Here is a 21026-nt window from a genome sequence, read left to right on the forward strand (position 1 = left end):
ACACACATTCTAAAAGAAAATTATTGCTGTAAAACATTTTACACTTTGAGCTTTCAGGTCTTGGAGGCTGCTTGACAAAATGAAAAAAAAAATTAGTAAATAACTGAGAAGCCAGCTCACAAGCAAGCTCAGAAACAGGGTGCTGTTGAAGTCTTTCGTAGTCATTATGTACCTGGAGATGACCATCGTAATCATCATCACCATCACTGTAGTTGAGCTGGCTGTGAAACAGTGACTGCTGGTGGTTTCTTCCCTCATTGTTTCCAACAGTTGGAATAATTTTCTGCCATAGCTTTGTTATGGCTATCTTGTTCCTTCAATTCTTTCCTAGCGGTTCTCTTCCTTCAAGCAGCCTTAGACTCAATGTTTAATGTCATTGCATGGTACCTAAAATAACAAGGAAGGTGCAGATGTGCACCATGGCATCAGGCAGGACCTTGCCTGGTTAAATAGATCCTCTCATGGTTTTATGCAGCTGGCAGGAGCTTGCCAGTCTGGCAGCTGCCGCAGGCTATGAGCAGTGGCCAGCAGTTGCCAACATCTGGGCAGCTCACCTGCCCTCCTCCCAGGTTGCTTGGTGCTGCACAATCACCTGAGAAGCTGCTGAGTAGGACATCAGCCTCAGTTGGGCCCTGAGGCGTATTATCAGACCAAAATACTAATGAGCATTGACTTTTCTGCATAGTGAATTGGTTCTGGTGGCATGGTCAGAGCCTGCTCTACTGCTATGGAGCCTGTGATGGTCTTTGCAGATGGAACATCACTGACCCGTCTCAATTCACCTTGGTTTAAGCTGAATACAGTTGTAAAGTAAGCAGCCAGATCCAGCCCAAAACTCACTGCAGTCAAAGGAGCATTTTTGCCCGTTTTTGTGAGGTTTTGGGGAATGTGCCCAGGCAAGGCAGAAGGCTTAAAACTACTTGTACCACCACTTCCTGGCCCAGTGTTCAGCAGACCTTTTAATGTTAAACTTCTGGGTTGCTTTCAAGCCTTGAGCACTTGCTTGAACCTAGCAACTTGCTTAAAACCCCCTTTTATTTTTTTTAAAAAGTCATTGAAATTTAGGAGGGAAGCTCAGCACCCTGAGACTAACAATAAATACGAACAGGCAAAAATTGCACATGCAGCGCCATTATCTTACCAAAATGCATATGTATGTTGTAACAACACAAAATAGTTTTTGTTCCTGCATCTTAGACTGGCGTTGGGATATTCAAAAGGTAATAATCTCTTAGGTTAAGGCACCAGCTGCTCTGTTCTTCCTTCCTTCCTCAGCAACATGAGGCCACAAGAGGAGGTCAAAAGATTATTCTTTTTTCATTATTCTTAATCTAATTCTTCAGTGGAAATGGATGCTCTTTTTATTGAATCCATTTATTTAATTGCTGCTGCTGGAAAGCTATTTCATGGCCCACAAGAAGTTAGAAAAGCTTGGATGTTTTCTTCTTATTGGGTTTTAAGGTTTGCTCAGGGGAAGGATGGTGCACAAGTCTGCTGGAGATCTTTTCTTACTGCTGTGCCCATCCCACTCAATGCACTCTGATACACAGGGGTGGCAAAATGACCATCTTCCCTCCTCACCTGTGTGGGACAGGTCAGCATCACACACCTTGCTGTGGAGGATTTTTTCCTTGGCTCAGAATATGTCCTTCATCATTGGGCTGCTCCTGCCTCACCTACAGATTGCCCCATGAAGGGTGATGGAGTGTCCAGGGGGGACATCAGCTTTGCTGCAGATAAATGCAGAGAAACCCCCAAGCCCCTTCATTTCTATGCCATGTTGATAGCCACGGAAAATCTTCCAATGTGAGACATTAAACTCTATTACTGGTGGCATTGAGCCGACTTGGATACAAGTAATCTTCTCAACCTTCCTCTCTCTCCTCCCTGGTTATCAACCTCCATTAGTTGCTTGCATTTTGGACAGCCAGGCAGGGTAGAGCAATATTGCAGTGATGGCTGTAATTGCCTCAAATTACCCTGGTTTCACCCACCAGGCACATGGCGTTGGTTTTTTTTCCCCTAGTATAATTTCCAAGCACAGCCCCTTGAGACTGAGCTGAAAAGCCTCACTGAGAGTTGGCTCTGCTCCCGTAGAGCCTGTCCCTCCCTGTGTGGCCACCCACTCTGTCTCGCCGATCAATTTTTCCCTCCTGAAAGGCAAGCGCTGCCTGCAGGCCCACTCAGATCGATGCTGGTGAGGAAGCAAGGGAAAATAAAAGGAAGAAATAAGGTTTTGACTCCAGGCGCTGAAGGCAATTGTCATATTTTTTCCCTTTGAAACCCGAGTGGGAGTTCCCTGGGATCTGTCAAGCTGTGAGTTCTCACATGTTTGGTAAATATTTAGGGTCTGATTCACCACTGAATCACTCTGTTATTTTTTTGGCTGTATTTGGAGGAACACCTCCATCACTGGGATAACACCAGCGATCTGATGTCCTCTCAACTTTTTATTTTAGCATCTCTCAGTCATGTGTGCCTGTCCTCACAGTCATCCAACAGGACAGGGAGATGGTGTCATCCCTGCCTGGCAGAGGGATTTAGAGACACACTGGTCACAGGCACCAGAGTTGTTCTCTGACTCTAAACACAAAACAGGCCAAAAGCTCCAGCCATCAGCTGGTGAGAACCTGGCATGATGCCAAAGGGCCCATGCTGGAGCGTGTCCAGAGAAGGGCAACGAAGCTGGTGAAGGCTCTGGAGAGCAGGTCTGATAAGGAGCGGCTGAGGGAACTGGGGTTGTTTAGCCTGGAGAAGAAGAGGCTGAGGGGAGACCTTATCTCTCTCTACAGCTACCAGAAAGGAGGTTGTAGTGAGGTGGCTGTTGGTCTCTTCTCCCAGGTCACTAGCGATAGAACAAGAGAAAATGGCCTCAAGTTGTGCCAGGGGAGGTTTAGATTGGATATTAGGAAAAATTTCTTTACTGAAAGAGTGGTCAGGCACTGGAACAGGCTGCCCAGAGAGGTGGTGGAGTCACCGTCCTGGGAGGTATTTAAAAGATGTGTAAACGTGGCACTTCAGAGCATGGTTTAGGAGGCATGGTGGTGTTGGGTTGATGGTTGGACTTGATGATCCTAGAGGTCTTTTCCAACCTTAATGATTCTGTGATTTTGTGTGTAGCAGAAGGTGGAACAGATGCAGCATTGCAGCCTCTCATGTGGGACTCACCATGCTGTAGGTAGTCCTTGGTGTGTGGTGGGTCATACACTAGCTTCTGCTGCTGAATGGTGGTCATTTAATAGCTGCATTACTTGTCTTACTACACGTGTGATATCTTCTGGGGGGATGTGAGAGAAGCATATTTCCCTCCAGAGATTACCATAGTAAGTGTTTTCCACATACAGATCTCTGCTTTCATTGCAGGTGGAACACAGCATGATGGATATGTACGATCTTGTGTACGAGGAGGTGAGGAGGAACACCTCCAGCATCAGGAGGCAGGAGCTGACTGCCATTCATGAAGCAGTAAGTTGTCTTTCAGCCTCAGCAGAAAACCTTGCCCTGGGGTATCTTCCCAATGGTCTCAGCAGGCTGGGGCTGATGCCTGTGCTCTCCCTTGTGGATGATGCAATGCTGTTTTTCCTTGGGAACCAAGTCCTCCAGCCTGCTGTGAAGTCTGCTCCTCCCTTCCTACTCTTACTTTCCCTCATTTGACCAACCGGATTATCAACAGGAGGAAAGGGCCACCTGCCTGAGCATTGCTCTGGTATGAGATCTTCAGAGCTTCCACACTGTAGCTGATATATATATATTGTCTGTCTCAGCAGGGTCTCTGCCATGCTCCCTATCTGTGGTATGAGAAAGTGGATATACACCTCTCTGGTGTCCCCAGTCAGGTAGAGAGAGGGGGGAAATTCCACATTGTCCAGCAGAAATATTTGGACTTGGTTATTTCTGTTTACTCTTGAGCCTATGGCTGAGGAGTACTGGATGCTACGTGGCCTCTTGCAATTCTGGAGGCTGCTAGCAAGCTCCCCAAAACCACCACCAGGATGCTGTTGGCACAGGGGATTTGTCTGTAGCTCAGTAGGTGGGTATGGGTGGTTGCCCAGAGCACAGGGAGGATGCTTGCCCTCAGAGCCACAGGAGTTGAGTGAGGATGTCCCCTGTGGTGAGAAACTCCCAAGTCTCCAACAGGAGATGCTGTCTCCTTGCATAGCAGGGCCTGTTTGAGTAGTGAGTTCATGGCATGCAGCAGGGCTGGATCAGGAGGTCAGCTCCGTTCAGCTGTTTCCAGACACCTCCCATGCAACTCTTTCTATCCTTCCATGTTTTCTTAAATCATTGTAACATGTACTTTCTGAAGCTGCTGTCATCCGTGCTTCTCAAAACGCAGAAAAGGGCAAATGTTCCTCATTGCAATAATGGTGGTGGCCCTCGGAGCCTTGACCAGGTGTGGCGGTGCTTGCTCTGCAGGGTTGTGGAGCAGCACACACAGAGTCCCCCTTGGCAAGGAGAACCAGGCACAATATCCAGCTTCATTAGTTACTATTTTAGCCACTTTGATCCTGATAAACACTGAAGGCCTGAGAAACAGTCCTTCTACTCCTATTTTTTTTTCCTTCTGCTAGAGCTCCAAGCTGGCCAGTTTACCCTGCTATGGGAAACTAGCTCCACAGTGGGTGTTGCTGGGGACCACCCCCAGCCCACAACAAGCACTGGAAACATGAGTCTGAGCATCCCTGGATTTTCCAGAGCAGACACTGTGAGAGCTGGTGTGACCATGGAAGGAGAGCCTGGCCCCAGCTCCAGGCAGCAGACCTGGAGGGGCTGGGCAAGTCTGGGGCCAGATCCATCCACCTCCTCTGAATTTAACTTCCATTGCTGCTGCAGTTGTCAGCTGCATACCTGTGCGCTTCGCTTCTTGCAGCCCTGGTTGCATAGTCCTGCCAGGGGCAGTAGGGAGGAAGGGTGGCCCATTGCCAACACCTCCTGCTGCAGCAGCTAGCAGCAAGGGGAGAGCCCCAGCAGGTGGCTGGCAGATCTCTCCCTCTCTTCCAGTTCCTGTGCTGTGGGAAGCACTCTCCATTTGGGGACACAGACAACATCGAGCACAAGACTTGCCCATCCAGCCAGGTTTACAGTGCAGGACAGGTAAGGGAAAGGTTTCTTCTACCCCACAGTGGGCTTGTGCTGCTGCTCACTAACTGTTAAAACCTCACTGGTGTCTAAGCGTTAAGGAAAATGATGGTGTTCTCATGGTTTGGAGTTGCTGTAGTTGGGGTTTCTTTTGTTGGGGTTTTGTTATTTCAATAAGGAGGCATGTCACCCACTGGAGGAGCCCTGGTTTCGTTTGCAGCTCTAGAACAGCTTCAAAATGCTTGTGTTTGCAGTCTGTCATTTCCCTCCAACTTCCTCCTCATCTCCTGCCTCTGCAGAGTCTGTGACATACCGTGGGCCTGTGTCTGCACTCAAAAAAACTGTTGGACATTTCCAAGCGATACTAGTTTCTGAGGCTTAAAAAGTGCCCCGCTAATAAAAAATGTGGAATTTGCTGTAATTCCATTTTCCCAGGGCATTAAGTAGGTACTAAAATGAGAAACTTGAAGCAGGATGATGATGCCCAGCAGTAGCTTAATCGGGTACACTTTATTCCTCCTCTTTGCAGTATCTCAGTGAGGCTAATGAAGACGCCACCAATATTAGACTGCCTCTGTGCTGAAGCTGCAACGTAGACTTCGTACTCTCCGAGCAAATCTATTGTATGATTACTTTTCTTCCACTGGAGTAGTCAAAGCAGCTGAAGTAGATAAAGCCACCAGCATCAATATGTATGCTGTCCCTAGGAAAAACAAAACCATGTTGCTACAGCTATAGAAAAACATTGTTGTTAGACAAAGATGTCAAGCGCTAACAGGACGCTGTGACGCGCAGGCACGCGTCCGCCCGCAGGGCGCCGTTTCAAAGCACTGCCTCCGGGAATGTCACATCTCAAAGCAGGGTTGAACTCAGCTCAAAGAACAGGAAGGGAGAGCAGAGTAAAACTGGGCACCATAGGGATGACTCGGTTCCCCTCCCGGCTAATGGTTTGTGTTTCCTCCAGTGGCGGTCTGGGGGAGGTCGGTGGGAGGATGCATTTTGCAACTCGGGGAACCGCGGTTTGGTAGCCGCAGTACATTTGCCCTCTGGCTTTTAGCACTCTTACCTCATGCTACAAATTACTTTATCAAGGGCATGCTCTTGCATTTTTGAAATTGCTCTCTTGGCTAACAACTCCTGGATTTCTGTAGGGCCGTTGGCATGCTTACAGCTAATGTATATTAATGCTTGTGACACTTCGCAAAACTGAGCTGTTCATTAGTATCTTCGGGGAACGTATTTAGCATTATGGTGTGCTCTGCTTTGTCCATCTTTTCGTTTCCCTCTTTACATTTTCCACTGGGTGGAAAGAAAAAAGCCTGTGCATGACCACCCTTTCCTGTGCACACACACAACCCCCACAGTCTGAAATGCATCACACCAAGAAAAATCGTAGGTGTATTGTAGTAATGGAAAATACACTGCAGGTGTTTGTCTTCCCAAGTTGCAGCAAGCAGGAGAAAAAATAGAAGAGCTGCCCACAGAGCAGCCCAGCTGTGTAATGCTGCATCCCCCTCTTGCTTCCCTTTCCATCTGGCGTTGTGGCAAGTGCTGTTGGGGCGACAAAGTCCCGCACTGAGCTGCAGCTGTGCTGCAAGTTGTGTCTCTCTCCTCCTAGGACTGCCTCAAAGAGATCCAGGTCTTCCTGAAGAAGCACATGGACTTTGTCTCCACACTCCTGGGCATCACCATTGGCTTCACGGTAGCTATGTCTGTTCCTTTGCGTTTTGGCCCCAAGAGGCAGGGTCCAGCAGGAAAAGTGTATCTTAAATTAGCCCCCAGAAGCTAGGATTTTCAGTGGGTTTGGAGACTGGCAGCAGCGAAACAAACAGTGGCGGACTCCACTGTGGAAATTAGGAAAGGGCCATGACCTGTCTTGGCCAGGCTGATGGATGGAGGCGTTTTCCTGCAGGAATAGGCTCGCTGCATGGTTTTTCTGCCCAAACTAGACACAGCAGCTGGGGCTGGGGACCAGCAGGAGTGGGCTGCAGCAGCATTTGTGTTTCATCCTTTCAGGCTTGCCTGCACATCTTATCCTGCAAGCGAGAGGCTGTGTCACTTGGTGCAGGCCTTGCAGATCAGGTAGGTAGCCAGCAAAAATTGTAGAAAAGGAGATGCAGTAAAAGCTCCATATTTTAAGAAACTTGCTACCCCTCCTTGCCCAGCGCTTGCTGGCTGCCTCCCAGCTCAGCCTGAGAAGTCACTTTGTGTGGCCAGAGCTAGAAGGTCTTGAAAGCTAGTGAGCACTAGCAGTGGAGCTGGAGAGCTGTGCAGAAGGGGAAGGTCCCATCCTATTAATGACCACTAAAGAACCTGGAAAGGTGCATCTCAGGCAGTGGGTGGGTGAAGCACGGGCTCATAAGGAGCAGGTTGCAAAGGAGAGGAGCAGAGCATGTTGCCTGGACGCCCAGGCACCATCTTTGAAGGAGGATCTTGCAGAGGAGGGGTAGGATCATCTTCGTAGCATGGCTTGGGTAGAAAGCGTCTGTACTGAATTTGTGAGTCTTGTTTGGGGGAAGACAAAAGAAAAAATGAAGTGCTGCAAGAGGAGCGTGTCCTTCAGTGGTGAGGGGGCTCAGTGGCTGCATTGGGATGGTCTCTTTGGAGCTGGAGAGCGCCACTAATTGAAAGAAGCCTGTTCATATGCCCACCCACTGCTTGGCAGAGGTGTATCACTGTAATCACGTCTATACAAGGGCCCTGCATGTGTGGTGAAGCATGCAAGAAAAGAGTACTTGCCAGGAGACTCGTTTCTTCACCATGAAGGGAGGTTTGGTCTGCTGTGGTATCTCTGTGTTACTCCCCAGCTGGGATGACCTTTCCTGACTGAATGTGTATTTGGAGATTGTTTTACTACTTGTGTCCACCTTGGCACACTTATGGGTTAGAAGGCTCTTCTCCATCCAAAAAAAAAAGCCCAGATAAACAAACACTTTTGTATTTTATACTGCTAGTAGCAAATTAGGAAAAACATCAGGCATTGCTGTGGAGCTATAAATGTAAAGTCATGTGTGAATATTTGGTGTCGCTTTCTGATTTTTCTCAGGTATAGAAGGAATTTCACTGCAGCCATATTAGACAGAAGTGGGGGCATTTTTATTATGTATATCTTTTTTTCACAGCTTGATGCTATAGCCAGATAAGGCGCTGTCTTTGAAGTGCATGCTAGAGGAAATCTTGCTGCATAGTTCACTATTGTGATGGCAGGATGCAAAGGAAACGTGTGACAAAGTCTATAGCTGCTCTGATGTCACTGTCCCTCAGCCAACAATGCACACGTGTCCCCAGATCAAGCTGCAAGCAAAGGCACCTGCACACCAAGGCAGACTTTTAAGAAAGAGCACGTTGTTACAGCCCTTGTTATCCTTCCCACAGCAGCCTTGCCATTGATACATTGCCTGTGTAAATCCTGATGTGTGATATACTAGGCAGAATATGAGAGTACAGAGGAAGTATACTGTCCTCTGCAGTCACAACCATGCACGTTTATGGGGTGGGGTTTGTGTTTTGTTAGAGATTTTTTTTTGTTTTGGTGAGTTTTGAACTCCAAATGATACACGAGGTTTGGGGTTTTTTCTCCCTATGTTCTCTTTACAAAAGGCTATTATTATGGGAAAGAGATGTTTGTTTTCATAGAGGAATGTTTTCTGGCAGGAATTTGAATTCTGAATTTCCCGGTTTCATCTCATTTCTTGGTATTTTTAGGACTGGGTTTGAGCCATACTGTGCTAATTGCAATCAGATGCTTTAACCACTTTTGGGGGTGGTTTTTTCTCCTATGTTGGAATTGGTGTTCACCATTTATTGGAGAACAGCTGTCTTAAGAAAAATGTGACATCCTGATACATAAATTCAGAAGTGCCACGTGGACTAACAGGCAACATTTATGATCACTTATTTGCGCAGATGGAGCATCATAATCAGTTCAGCATTTAATTGTATGCCCATCTCATTTATTTCCTCTTAGGCTTATGGGATGATCCTGACTTCATTCCTCTGGTTCTCCATCCACTTCAGCAGCAACCTGGACCGGAAAGGCAAATATATCCTGCGACAGAGGTAGAAACGCACTGCCCAGGTAGAGCCGGCTCTTGGCACAGGAAGATGTCTGAAGTCACCCACAAAATTCCCCAGGGAAGGTGTTGCATAGGGTCAGGCAGTGGGACATGTGTCATGCATTTCCCCTTCCTGCACTACTAGCTGTTATACATATCTGAGCTGGTCGGAGTGGACAATGATCTGAGGAAGGGCAGTCCCACACCTTTGCTGAAAATGGGCAAGGACTGAGACACGCACCTGGGCTCGGAGGTGCAGATTGCCTCGCTGGGGTATGTACAGGCTGTAGCTCCACAAGCAGGACACAAAGAGCCCCTTAGGGCAAAAATGGAGAGAAAAGCCCAGCAAAAATCACAGCATTAAAACAAACTTCTCTTGTGCTGTCATCTGAGAAGTTCCCTGTGACCCCTGGAGATGCAATGTTTCTAGGAAGATGGCTTTGGATCACAGCCCAGGACTGATCTTGTGCTATCAGCAAATACATGGACACAAAGTGTGTTATTGCTGATGGGAAACGTGCTCTCCTAGCCTGGACACTCGTAATGATTTACTTTGGGCATGTTTCTGATCATGCTCAAGTATGTAGGCATCCAACAACTGTTGACTGTTTTTTCCCTGTTTTCAAATATTGTTGGATTTACAGAGGTTTTTGTAGAGATCAGGAAAAAAATCAGAAAGCAGTGCATGAGCTTTGAAACAACTGACCAGCATGAGGATGTATCCCTCTGTTATTCCTTCTTGGTAATGCAATACAGCATTATTTTTTATTCTTAGAATTTAGTCAACCTCCTAGAGTTTGATGCCATGCTGATTTCACAGGGGCTTGTTCAACTTCCAGCCTTAGTTCTGTGTTTATCTAGCTTCACTAACCCACCATGCTGCTGTGCAATACAAAAGGACTTTGATATTACACATACACTCAGGACTGAAGTTTAAATCTGTATGAGAACAAGAGTGATCACCAGCCAGGTCAAACAATACAATGTCCAGCTCCATGTCCTCTTTACATCACCTTATCAATAATAAACAGAAATCTACTGAAGAACTTGGCTCTCAGTCTAGCTCAAACGATGGCTCCCTGGCACGCTTTACCCTCATTGCAAGGAGGCAGAGTTGCTTCTGAGCTGAAACCCATCATTGCAATAGAATTAGCACCTGCTGCAAAACCTGCTGTAAACTATATGGCTATGTGAAATGTCTGTTGAACCAACAGAAGATTTCCCCACTCTCCTTTGTTGTGGCTTTTAGCCATGAAAAACAGTAAGTAGCAGTTGTTTATTGACATAAACACGGAAAGGCCCATGCTGATGTTCAGGACAGTTCCTGGCCCTCAGGCAGGGGCTGCTACACATACAAGAACAGCACCTGGTTAGCATTTTAACATGGCTACAAATATCTTGCATTGGAAAGAATTGTGTTGGGGCGGGGGGGCGGGAGGGCAAGGGCTGTTGCTCCTCATCCTGCTCCCTTGGAACAAGCGGAGCTTCACCATTGACTTCAGTGAAAGCAGGATCAAGTTCAAAATGCTCCAGAGTATTACTCAAGCTACCTCCTTGCACTCACCAACATGCCTCGGCCCAGCAGGGGTTTAGTGGTGATATGCATTTGCCAATAGCGCAACTTTCTAGCAGTGGGGAAAAAATCACTTATATGTATATATGTACTATTAAGTATATCACTTTCTGGAGAGAGACAATCTCCCTTGTGAGCTCTAGCTGCTATTGTCCAGGCCACTGCTATTGTTATTCCTCGGGCCAGCTGGCAGCTCATGTGACTCATGGTTGCTTCATTAAAGATTAATTTCTTACAAAAGGCCATCATTCCTTCTCTTTTTCTGCCGTGCATAAGGCTGCCTGCATTACTCGGGACTTTGCGTCACGGAGAGTTCTCAGTAATTCTTTCAGTGCTGGGAAGAGATATTCCCTGGGCAGCTGGTGCTCGGCTGTCCCAGCAGTGTGCCTTAGCACCCAAGAGGGGGAGGATGGCATTGGTCCTTTGGAGGAAAAGGAGCCGCTCATCAGCCTCACCCTATCCTGCTGGGATAGCAGGCAGGTAACTCACGAGGCGTAATGCAGGCAGTTGCAGGAAAAACAAACTTAAGAACATGTTTAAGCAATAAAGACTGGAGTATTTATATGAAAGAAATCTCTATGGTTTCACTTTTTTAAACACTAGGTAGTCAGGCCTTGCTGATCACTTTATGTTGGCTGGACAACTGCTGATGTTCTGCCATACCAAAAAACACTGGAGAGCGAGCGAATCAGTGGAGTCTGTTATGGATGTGGGTTACCTGCTTAAGCCTCATCAACTAGTAGAAAATATCGCTGTTAAAGCTTCACCGCCAGGACTCCGAAAGCTTTATGTGTTCCTCCTTCCCAGGTCAATTTTTAATGTAAAGGGATGACTATGGACAGGAGTAGCATATATATAATAAAGAAACCTGACAGGCTATCGTATCCCTCTCCCGCAGCTCTCACTTCCCTTGAACCATGTATGATTACTGAAACTTCAGAAGAAGAAGCAGGCACCTTTCCAGCACTGGCCATATAGGTGTGCGTAGCTGCTCTTTTCACACCTCTGTAATGATTTCTGCTACTTGTGGCAGGGATGAGAACATGACCTGCACCAAACCATCTCACAAGGGGATAATGTGCCTGGAGAGTTGTCATTTCTTCTTCCAGCAGACTGGAAGCATGCAATTTCCTGTCCCAGGGAGCTGGAAGTTCCCTTTCTTCCTCTGATAGCCAACCACAGGGTTTAGGTAATTTTTTTGGTACAATATACTCCAACAAACCATAATTTAAAAAAAAAAGCAAACCTTGCTCTGTATGTACATGCTGGCCATATTGTGACCTTTATTCCTATTCCCCCTGCTGCTGGAGTCCCCCTGCAAGGAGCAGCATCTTTAACGAGCGGGTCACAGAGCAGTGCCTGGCTGGACATGCTCTTCTACCAGAGTTTGTGCTGTGTGTAGCAGCGGGGGCTCCTGCTGCCCTGTGATGGCACCTCGCTGTCATTTTTGGGAGCAGGAAAGCAGATACCTTTGACTCCTCAGTGTTTAGCAACCTGTTGCAGAACAGTGCAGCGTTACCATTGTGTTTGTAATAGAAATGGCAGCACCCAGGGATGGCTGGATGGAAGCTGCGAGGTGGGCAGGTGTTGGGTGGGTTTTTTTACACCCGTGCCAACAAAATATCTGTCCTGCAGTCAATGCGCTTGCACTTACTAGTCCCTAATTTGCTGCTCACTGTGGGAAAATTGCAGGTCTTATGCAACCAGAGCAAAACTGCAGGAACCTATTTGTAAGTGCTGCCGATATTCACCTGGTACTGAGAAGAGCAAAAAAGAGATTTGTTCAGGATAAGAGCATAGAGTTGAGCAGAGGGGATGCAAAGCCAGCAGCCAGGCTAGAAATGCTGGCAGACCTGCTGAGCCTTCCTGGGGCTTGCACAAGTGGAAGCTGGCTGTTACAAACATGTCAACACTTAAACTCTGGTAGGAAAGAAATCCCTGTTTATGTAGGCATAGGCAAGAGCAAAACAAAAAAAAAAAATTAAAGCAAGACCCAAGGTGAAAAGTTAAATATTTAATTGTGAATTGGCTCCAATTAACTGTCAGTTAAGCTCCAGCAATTATCAATTAGCTCTGCTAAGGTCACCTGGGCAATCACAGCTTGGCCACTCTATGGGTATCTGTTAGCTTGTGCTCATGTGTTACCCTTTTTATTTTAGACAAGCCCCTCAGCTCTATCTGAGGACACAGGAAGAAGGAGCACCCTAAGGCCAGGTGATTAACCGTGGGGCTGGGGAGCATCAGCCCATGGCAGCTGCAAAAAGCCTTTTGTGCTGCTTTCCATCCTTCGTTGCCCACGCACTGCTCAGGTCCTTCTCTGCCAGTGTGAGTGTTAGCTTCCCCTGGGGCTTTACATGAGGCTCACTGCATGCCCGTGGGTAGCCTGACCACAGCTTGCTTATGAGCCAGGGGAGCTTTCCCAGTGCCTGCTCCGATGGCAGCAGATTCTGCTTTTTCAATGTACTTCTCATGTAGAACTGCAGGTGAGCAGGGTGCAGCTTTGCACAGCAGCCAAAGAGGCTCAGGGCTTCTCCAAACTGAGTTTTTCAGTACCCAGAAAAGAACTGAGGACCTCAGAGCACTTGTGAAAAGCACAGGTTAAGCAATTTACTGACTCTCTGGAAGGTTTTGGTGAGGACAGTGGGAATCTTTCAGCCTCATGTTGGGCTGGCTTGGCCTCAAAATATTTTGCTATTTCCTGCCCTACTGACTGTGTGTCTGCCAGTTCCCACTGCCGTCAAAATATAACTTCGTTGTGCAACAGCCCCTTTGCTGTGCAGCTCTGGTTCATGCCTGCAGTAAGCTCCCAAAGGAGACGCTGCTGAGCAAGTCCTTCCAAAGCCTTATAAGTTGGCAAATTTGGGTGGACCTTTGCAGTGCTGAGGTGGTAAGGATGCCATCTCTTGCCAAGGTAAAGCTGCATTTCCAAGCTGCAGCCATGGGAAATATTTTTTTAAGAAATAGTTGATAGACACATTTTTTTTTAACCGGGTGCAGAAGCAGTGCGTTTGCAAAAGCAGCTGGTATAACTCTCCTCTAGAAATGCAGCCAGGGTGGTAGGTGCTCCATGCAGGAGATCTCTGCCAGCACAGCTGAAGGTGGGTAAGGTCAGAAGCTGCTTTAAATACACGGTCGTATCACACAAGCCCTGCAACTTTCACATGAAGTTGTTGCAGTTCTCTCTTTTACTAAAATGCTATATTGGGATGAAAAGGGATTTTTTTTGTAACTGTGTAGTTCCTCTTCTGGGAGGCTGAGCAACGGGCAGTGAGCATGAACCCTGTCCACTGGCAGAGGTAGCACCAGGTGGGACAGTGGGGGAGAGCATGGGAGTGAGGAGGGGGAGCCCCAGAGCAGTCTCAGATGCTGTTTTGGAAAAAAAAGTGGTGTATGTTTTGCAGCTTTCAGCTGTAGCTGCCGAACGCATGACTGGTTGCAGGCCTGCTGGTGGGGCTGCTCCACAACCTCCCTCTCAACCCCAGCACAAATCCAGTGCTATCTTTAGTCACCCAGCATTTTGGGGGTCCACCAAACAAACTAATGCCTGGCGGCAACTTGCATATCTGCCCCTGTCAGGAGGGTCATGAGTTAAAAAAACCCATCTTTTTATCTGGAAGAGATACAGGGTGGTTGCTCGGCTTATGAGGAATCAGCACATCTTGGGAGAGATACTTTCAGTCGAGCCTGGAGGTGCCCACCCACAGCTAATACCCTCCTGTCTACCAGATGCTATTACTTTAGACTCCAGCAAGTGAAAAGGAAGGGTCCTTCCCAGCATTTTTGCCAGGACCATGCATATCCCTGTGTTGCCATCCCTGGAGTCACTGGCAGCCCGTTTGCTGGGTTGTTTATGTTGTCCCAAGGCAAAATCCTCCCTTTCTCCCCTTAGCATCAGTAAATGCTATTGTTTAACCCCCATGTGCACCAGCTTGCTCACGGACGTGCTTGCTTTCTTATTAGCCCTGTTACATCAGCAATAAGCTATTCCAGGCTTTATTCACCTACTAATGAATTATACATTGATTATACAATAGAAGCTCTCTGCATCGATGGGCTGGGCTCTTGCTCTCCCACATGGCATCTTGCAAAGCGCAGCTAAGCCCAGCTGTGGCTCAACCCTCTCTGATGCCCTGAGAAAAACGAATGTTCAGTTTCTGGGCTCACAAGCAGCAGAGCCTGAGCTGAGAAGTGAGAGCACGTGGGCTGGACGGGGAAACCTGCTTGGGTTTGCTTTCTCTCTGCCACAGCTCCAGTGGGAGTTGATCCTGTCCTTCCCCACTGCCCCCCCCTCTTCCTCCTCCTCTTTATATAACCTGACCCATCACCATAGATACATTGACATAAATATTTAAAGATGGCAGAGACAGACTGTGCAGAGGGGAACCATTTGTTGAGTTTATTAGAAACAGAAACTTCAGGCGCAGCTACAGGCCTATGCTGGCAGCATCCCTCCAAAAAGGCTGTGAGGCTAACGTGACCCCCCCAGGCTATCACAGTGCCTTGGCTGAATTTGCAGAGTTGGGCACAAGGATTTTCGGATGAGCAGTGCCCACAGAACAGATATCTGGAGATGCCCGCTTAGATGAGTGGATGAGAATCTTTTTTTTTTTTTTTCTCTACTCAAAATGAAGGCGTTGGCTGGCTCCCCAGGGGTGCAGGTGGGCCTCTTCTGAGGATATGGATCTCCACCTTCCCACTGTCATAGGCCAGTCCATGCCCTCCAGCTTGCCCTCGCCCAGTGCCTGCCTTGAAGCACTCTGGTACTATTAGCTTCCTGCAGGATGAATTTCTGAGCCTCTTTTCATGCATCTCCAAAATGTCCTATTTAAAAATTTTTGGTGATGCTGCTGTTGTTTTTTGGTGGTTTTGTTGGGGTTTTTTTCCTTTTTTACCACCACAGGTAAACTGGAAATCCAGGCTATTTCTGTCATATTTTCCACAGAAAATAAGATGTGGTGGTTAAAAGCTATCTAGGACCTCACCCGCATTTTATTCCCATGGTTTGTCCATCATTTTTGTGCTGGCTCTGAGGAGGGCAAGGGTATTGCCATGCAATCACAAGCCATGCAGCCAGAGTACCACATCAGCAGCTATCCTGCAGTCCCTGGCAGACAAGGGACCCCCATCTGCTCTCCCAAATCTCCTGGAGACCCTGGGTGTTAGGTGTTTAGAGTCTCCCTTGATGCTATCAGTTCACACCTTGGTCACCAGCTCTCCAGGCATGCGTACGAGGCAAGGAGGATGCGGGTCTGTCCTCTCTCCATTGCTTTTTATAAAACACAAGGGGTTTTTTAAGGTGGAGCTGCTGGAAGGGTGGCAGGCATCTCCCTGGAAGAAGCAGGCTCGAAGTTCTGGGGATTGGGCTTGGTCAAGGGGTCGAGCGCATCCGTCACAAGCAGGCAGAGGAGAAACACCGCAAGTGCCTCTGCTTTCTGCTGCTTCGCCCTGCCTGCAAACCCACCTGCAAAAGCAAATACAAATGGCTGCTTGGGGGCAGGGAGGTTTTTTTAATCTGGAGTTTTGCGGCTTTTTTTTTTTTTACTTTTTTAGAGTTTACTTTTTTCTTTCAGTGATGCGAGGCATGGGAGGTATGTAGCTTCTTCATAGTCCTGCCTGCAGCTGGCTGCTCTGTAAACAGCTATACATTATGATGGCGCACTGCTGAGCACTTGAACCGAGCCCATCCTCCTAAAGAGGGAAGTCATCAGCCCCATTCATAGCACTGACACTCAATACCAGCATGTGACACCGATATATTAACTGAATTTGTGCAAATTAGCTTTCCTTATTTATACAGCAGCATTTTATAAGGAGCTGATAAAGCCACTGAGAGTCTTTGAAACATAGTTCTGGTACTTTATGGGCTTCACAGCAAGTAGTACAGCATGACAAATATACAACTGAAATCACACATAATCTTAGGAAACACTATATGTTATCTTGATACTGTGCCACAGTGGTGTTTTTTTCCTTCCTGTACATTGATGTCAAAGTTTTTGCAGGTACCCCCCGCACCCCCCAAAAAAAAAAAATCAGACAAAGCTTGAAATCCTTTTCCACTTCCAAGTTTTGGAGAAGACACTGTTGGTACGGCCAGATGGGTGAACCCAGTTTAGACTGTAACTGGGAGATTCTTGATGCTCCCCAAGCCAGGGCCACATCTGTACCTGATCCCTAGGCAGCACATGGCTCCAACACAGCCTGAAGGAAGGTCCCAGAAATGGGACTGAAAAGCTTTATTTCTCATTTTCCATTTTTTTTCACTTCCCAACAGAAAAGAGAAAAAAAAGGAAGAAAGGAAAAGCAACAGTGACCAAAAAAAAAATCCCGAGCTCCCTAAAAGTAGTTTCAATGACAACTTTGTGGCAGTGGTTGCAGCTGGGGTTGCCTGCTCTCCAGTGTACAAAAACTGATTTGAGAGTCATTTTCCTCTGTGGCCGGCGGGACCGCTGCTGCTGAAGGCCTTATCAGTTTGCAGCTGGTTCCTTCCTCTCCTGCACACAGACTCTCCAAGCAGTGCCTCCAAAAATTTTTCTGGAAACGGCCAGAAAGCTGTTTTCTGGAAAAGCCAGAAGTGGCCACCTAAGTGCACGAGAGGCTCCTTGGCTCATGTAGCCTCCTATCTTCAACCTCTCCATTTGGTTGGGGGGGGGTATTTTTGTTTTAATATTTATAGCTGGAAAGGATGAAGGTGCAGAAAAAAAGGTGTTGTGCGATGCTATGATGTAGCAAATGAGCGGCTTCAGATTCCTGCCATTATCCTTTGGATTGATGAGCAAGAGCTACACAGGATTACAGCTATTGCCATGATCAGATGGGTTGTACCAATAATTTGGGATAGCACTTACATAAATAGCCTCGTGAACCTCCAGCTTCACTGGTAAGTCTGGATGAGAGAATGTGGCTTAGAGACAAAGGGTTTATGCATCCATGGCAGGCCTGCAGTTGGGGAGGTACTCAGCATAAGTAACTGGGGAACAAGGTCAACTTCTGTTCATCTCCAGACTGCCATGGGCTGTGACTGAGGGGCAAAGAAGGGTTTGATGAACATGATGAAACCCTGGACCAACTCATCCCTGAGGACAACGGGATGATTTTGGAACAAGTTGACTCATTTTCAGCATACATGTGTAGGGAATGTGCGGTTACCGAACAGCACATTCCTGCTTACGGGATGCATGGCAGGGGAGACTCCACCGAGTGAAAATGTTTGGCTCAGAAGCTGCTCCCTGAAATGTTTTCGCTAGGGGAAATTGCGCACACAGAAAGAGGGCAGTTTTCCACATGCAATGCTGCAGGTGGGTACAGAGTTAATATTTAGCAGGGTAAGGTCCTGACCTTTGCTGGAGCTGCTGGCTGCTGCTTTACCAGAAGTCCTCCTGTGTTCGGATTATGTGACCTACTGCCCTGCCCTTAGAAGAAACAAATGAGTTTGTTGGAAGCATAACGTGGGGTGAGAGCGATTTATTTTTCTAGGGATAAGCAAGTGGGCCAAACTAGATTTCAGCCAAAAGACTGGGAAAGTTCATCAAGCTTCTGTTGCACAGCTTTGAGTTTTTTAAACTAAAATTTAACCAAAATTTCTCAGCCGTAATGTGAGGCTTACTTGAACTGTTGATACGTGTGACCCAAATCTCTTTGGTGGGCAGCCCTGAAGCCCCCCAGGTGCGCATGCAACCCAATAACTGAGGGAAAACATCCTGAGTGGCTCTACTAAACTTGATGCAATCACTTACAGTAAGGAAGCCACAAGCTCAGGCAAAAAGAGTTCAGCAGATCAGATCTTAGGATACAATAGCCAGGGGAAACAAATGAGGAAATATGTGCTGTTTTTGGCTGGGATAGAGTTAATATCCTTCACAGTATCCAGTGTGGGTCTATGGTTTGGATTTGTGCTGAAAACAGTGTTGATAATACAGGGTTGTTTTCCTTATTGCTGAGCAGGGCTTACACATGGTCACGGCCTTTTCTGCTTCTCACCCCACCCACCAGCGAGTGGGCTGGGGGTGGGGGTGCACAAGAAGCCAGGAGGGGACACAGCCAGGACAGCTGACCCCAACTGGCCAAAGCGCTATTCCATACCATATGATGTCATGTTCAGCATATAAAGCTGGGGGAAGAAGAAGGAAGGGGGAATGTTCAGAGTGATGGTGTTTGTCTTCCCAAGTCACCATTATATGTGATGGAGCCCTGCTTTTCTGGAGATGGCTGAACACCTGCCCGCCAATGGGAAGTAGTGAATAAATTCCGTGTTTTGCTTTGCCTGTGCACACGGCTTTTGCTTTACCTATTAAACTGTCTGTATCTCAACCCACAAATTTTCTCACTTTTACTCTTCCAATTCTTTCCCCCATCCCACCAGTGGGGAGTGAGCAAGTGGCTGGTTGGGGCTTAGTTGCCAGCTGGGTTTAAATCACAACAGTCTTTTTTGGTGCCCAGTGTGGGGCTCAAAGGGTTTGAGATAATGATAGATTTGATTGGAATGTGCTAGATCAAATTTATAGAGGTTATTGCTGTTTAGCTATTAATTCGCAGGGCTTCTGTGCTTGCCATGGGGCTTGCTTGCTTTACTATATATTAAGGTAAGTGCTCTTTAGCAGCTGTTTTTTTCTTTCATTGCTTGCTGTACTGCTTATCATCTTACTGTGTTCTGCATGGGAACATTTTGATAACAGCAATGGCCAGGTGCCTGGGCTGGCAGACAGCCAGGGCATCACTGCTGTTTCTGTGCTGCTGTACTGGGCAGGCTGGAACTCCAGTGCGAACTTGAGTCGAAAAGACTGTGACCTGCGGATGAGTCCACCTGGGAGCAGGACACCCCGAAGTGTCTGTGGTTGTGGATAAGCCCATGCCACAGCAGGTACATCTTGAAGTGTCTGTGGCCGTGGTTATGTCTGTGCCACAGCAGGTATGCCTCTGAAGGGACTGTGGCCCAAGGATAATTCCACACTGGAGAAGGTACGCCTTGAAGCATCAGTGGTTGTAGATGAGGTCACGCTGGAGCACCTCAAAGCATGTGGCCATGGATAAGCCCACGGCAGAGTAGATATGCCCCAAAGGGATTGCAGCCATGGGTAAGGACATGTTGGAGCAGGGGCAAGGGGAGGAGTTTATTGCAATGTTAAACCCAATGGTCTGGTCCAAAAGGACCAGGAGCGGAGACTGTAATGGTTTTACCTTTAAATTGTTATAACCCTGGATTTGGGTTGCATGTTATAGGAATTACTACAGGAACCACCTGAACCAATGGAGGACAAGCCTTACAAGGAGCAGTGCAAGGGCAGCAGTGACCTGACCTGAGCTGGCTTTGGTGCCCAGGAACTCTATGCAGCACACCAGCTCTCCTGCCCTGAGTGACCACCATAACAGATGGAGCCCAAAGTCATGGATCAAATTAACTCAGTGGAAATTTTGTGGACATTTCAAAGACATTTTACAGGCATGTGGACATTTTACAGTCCATAGACTAAGGGAAGGATACCTGTGTATTATATCAAAGGATGGTAAGGGAGGGTGGGGTGGTTAATAAGGTTGTATTGGTTAGTGTGGGACCTGAGCATGACATAAATGGTATGGAGTCAAGGCCTTTTCTGCCTCTCACAATTTTTAATGTAAAAATCCTTTCCCTTCTTTCTCTTTTTTTTTTTTTCTTGGGGGAGGGGGTGTGTCAGGGCCCCCTCATGGATGTAACCTAAAACTTCTCTATATACAAATACAAATCCTGCTGCACCCTACACCCATTCACAGTGGTTTCTCCCCCCACCCCAGGATGCCTGCTGATGTTTAGGGGACAGTGGTGAGGTTTAAGAGATGGTGGTGCCACAGCCCCCAACACTCCTCCTCAAGGCTGCCACTTGCATGTAGGAAATTCTTTGTTGTGAGCCGCCCCTAGTGGGTGGGGAAAAGTGGAGAAAAGGAGAAAACAAAAAACAGAAAAAAAACCAACATGAAAAAGAGAAAAAAAGGAAAAGGGGGAAGAGGGAAGAAAAAAGGAAAACAAGGAGGTGAAGAGAAAGGAAAAAAGCAAAAAAAAAAAAAGAGGGGGAAGAGAAAACGGAAAAGAAAAAAGGAAAAATGGGAAGAAAAAAGTAAAAAAGAAAAAAGAAAGAAGAGGAGGAGAGAAAAGAAAGAGGAAAAAAGGAAAGATAAAAAGGCGGGTAAGAAAAATAAAAAAAAAAGGAAAGGAAAAAGGGAAAAGAAGCAGACGGCCCCAGGTTTCGGGAAGGGGTGTGGGGCGGTGCGCGCCGACCCCCGTTCCCGGGCGCGGCGTGTCCGGGGGCGGGGCGGGGGCGGGGCGGGGGCGTGTCGGGGGCGGGGGG

The 21026-nt window shown here is 47.4% G+C and overlaps 1 protein-coding gene across 1 annotated transcript in view; it reads left to right on the forward strand.

Annotated features, from left to right (window-relative positions):
• The window catches only part of TSPAN32 (tetraspanin 32), a 35126-nt gene extending 24179 nt beyond the window's left edge, over positions 1-10947 (forward strand). Inside the window, exons 5-8 of the mRNA XM_075094579.1 lie at positions 3364-3465; positions 5002-5094; positions 6698-6781; positions 9047-10947. Of these exons, the coding sequence (XP_074950680.1) occupies positions 3364-3465; positions 5002-5094; positions 6698-6781; positions 9047-9142 (375 nt within the window). The 3' untranslated portion in view covers positions 9143-10947. The remainder of the gene's footprint in view (positions 1-3363; positions 3466-5001; positions 5095-6697; positions 6782-9046) is intronic.
• The last annotated feature ends 10079 nt before the right edge of the window (positions 10948-21026 follow it).

This window comes from Phalacrocorax aristotelis, chromosome 5, assembly GCF_949628215.1.
Source record: "Phalacrocorax aristotelis chromosome 5, bGulAri2.1, whole genome shotgun sequence".
Lineage (NCBI taxonomy): Eukaryota > Metazoa > Chordata > Aves > Suliformes > Phalacrocoracidae > Phalacrocorax > Phalacrocorax aristotelis.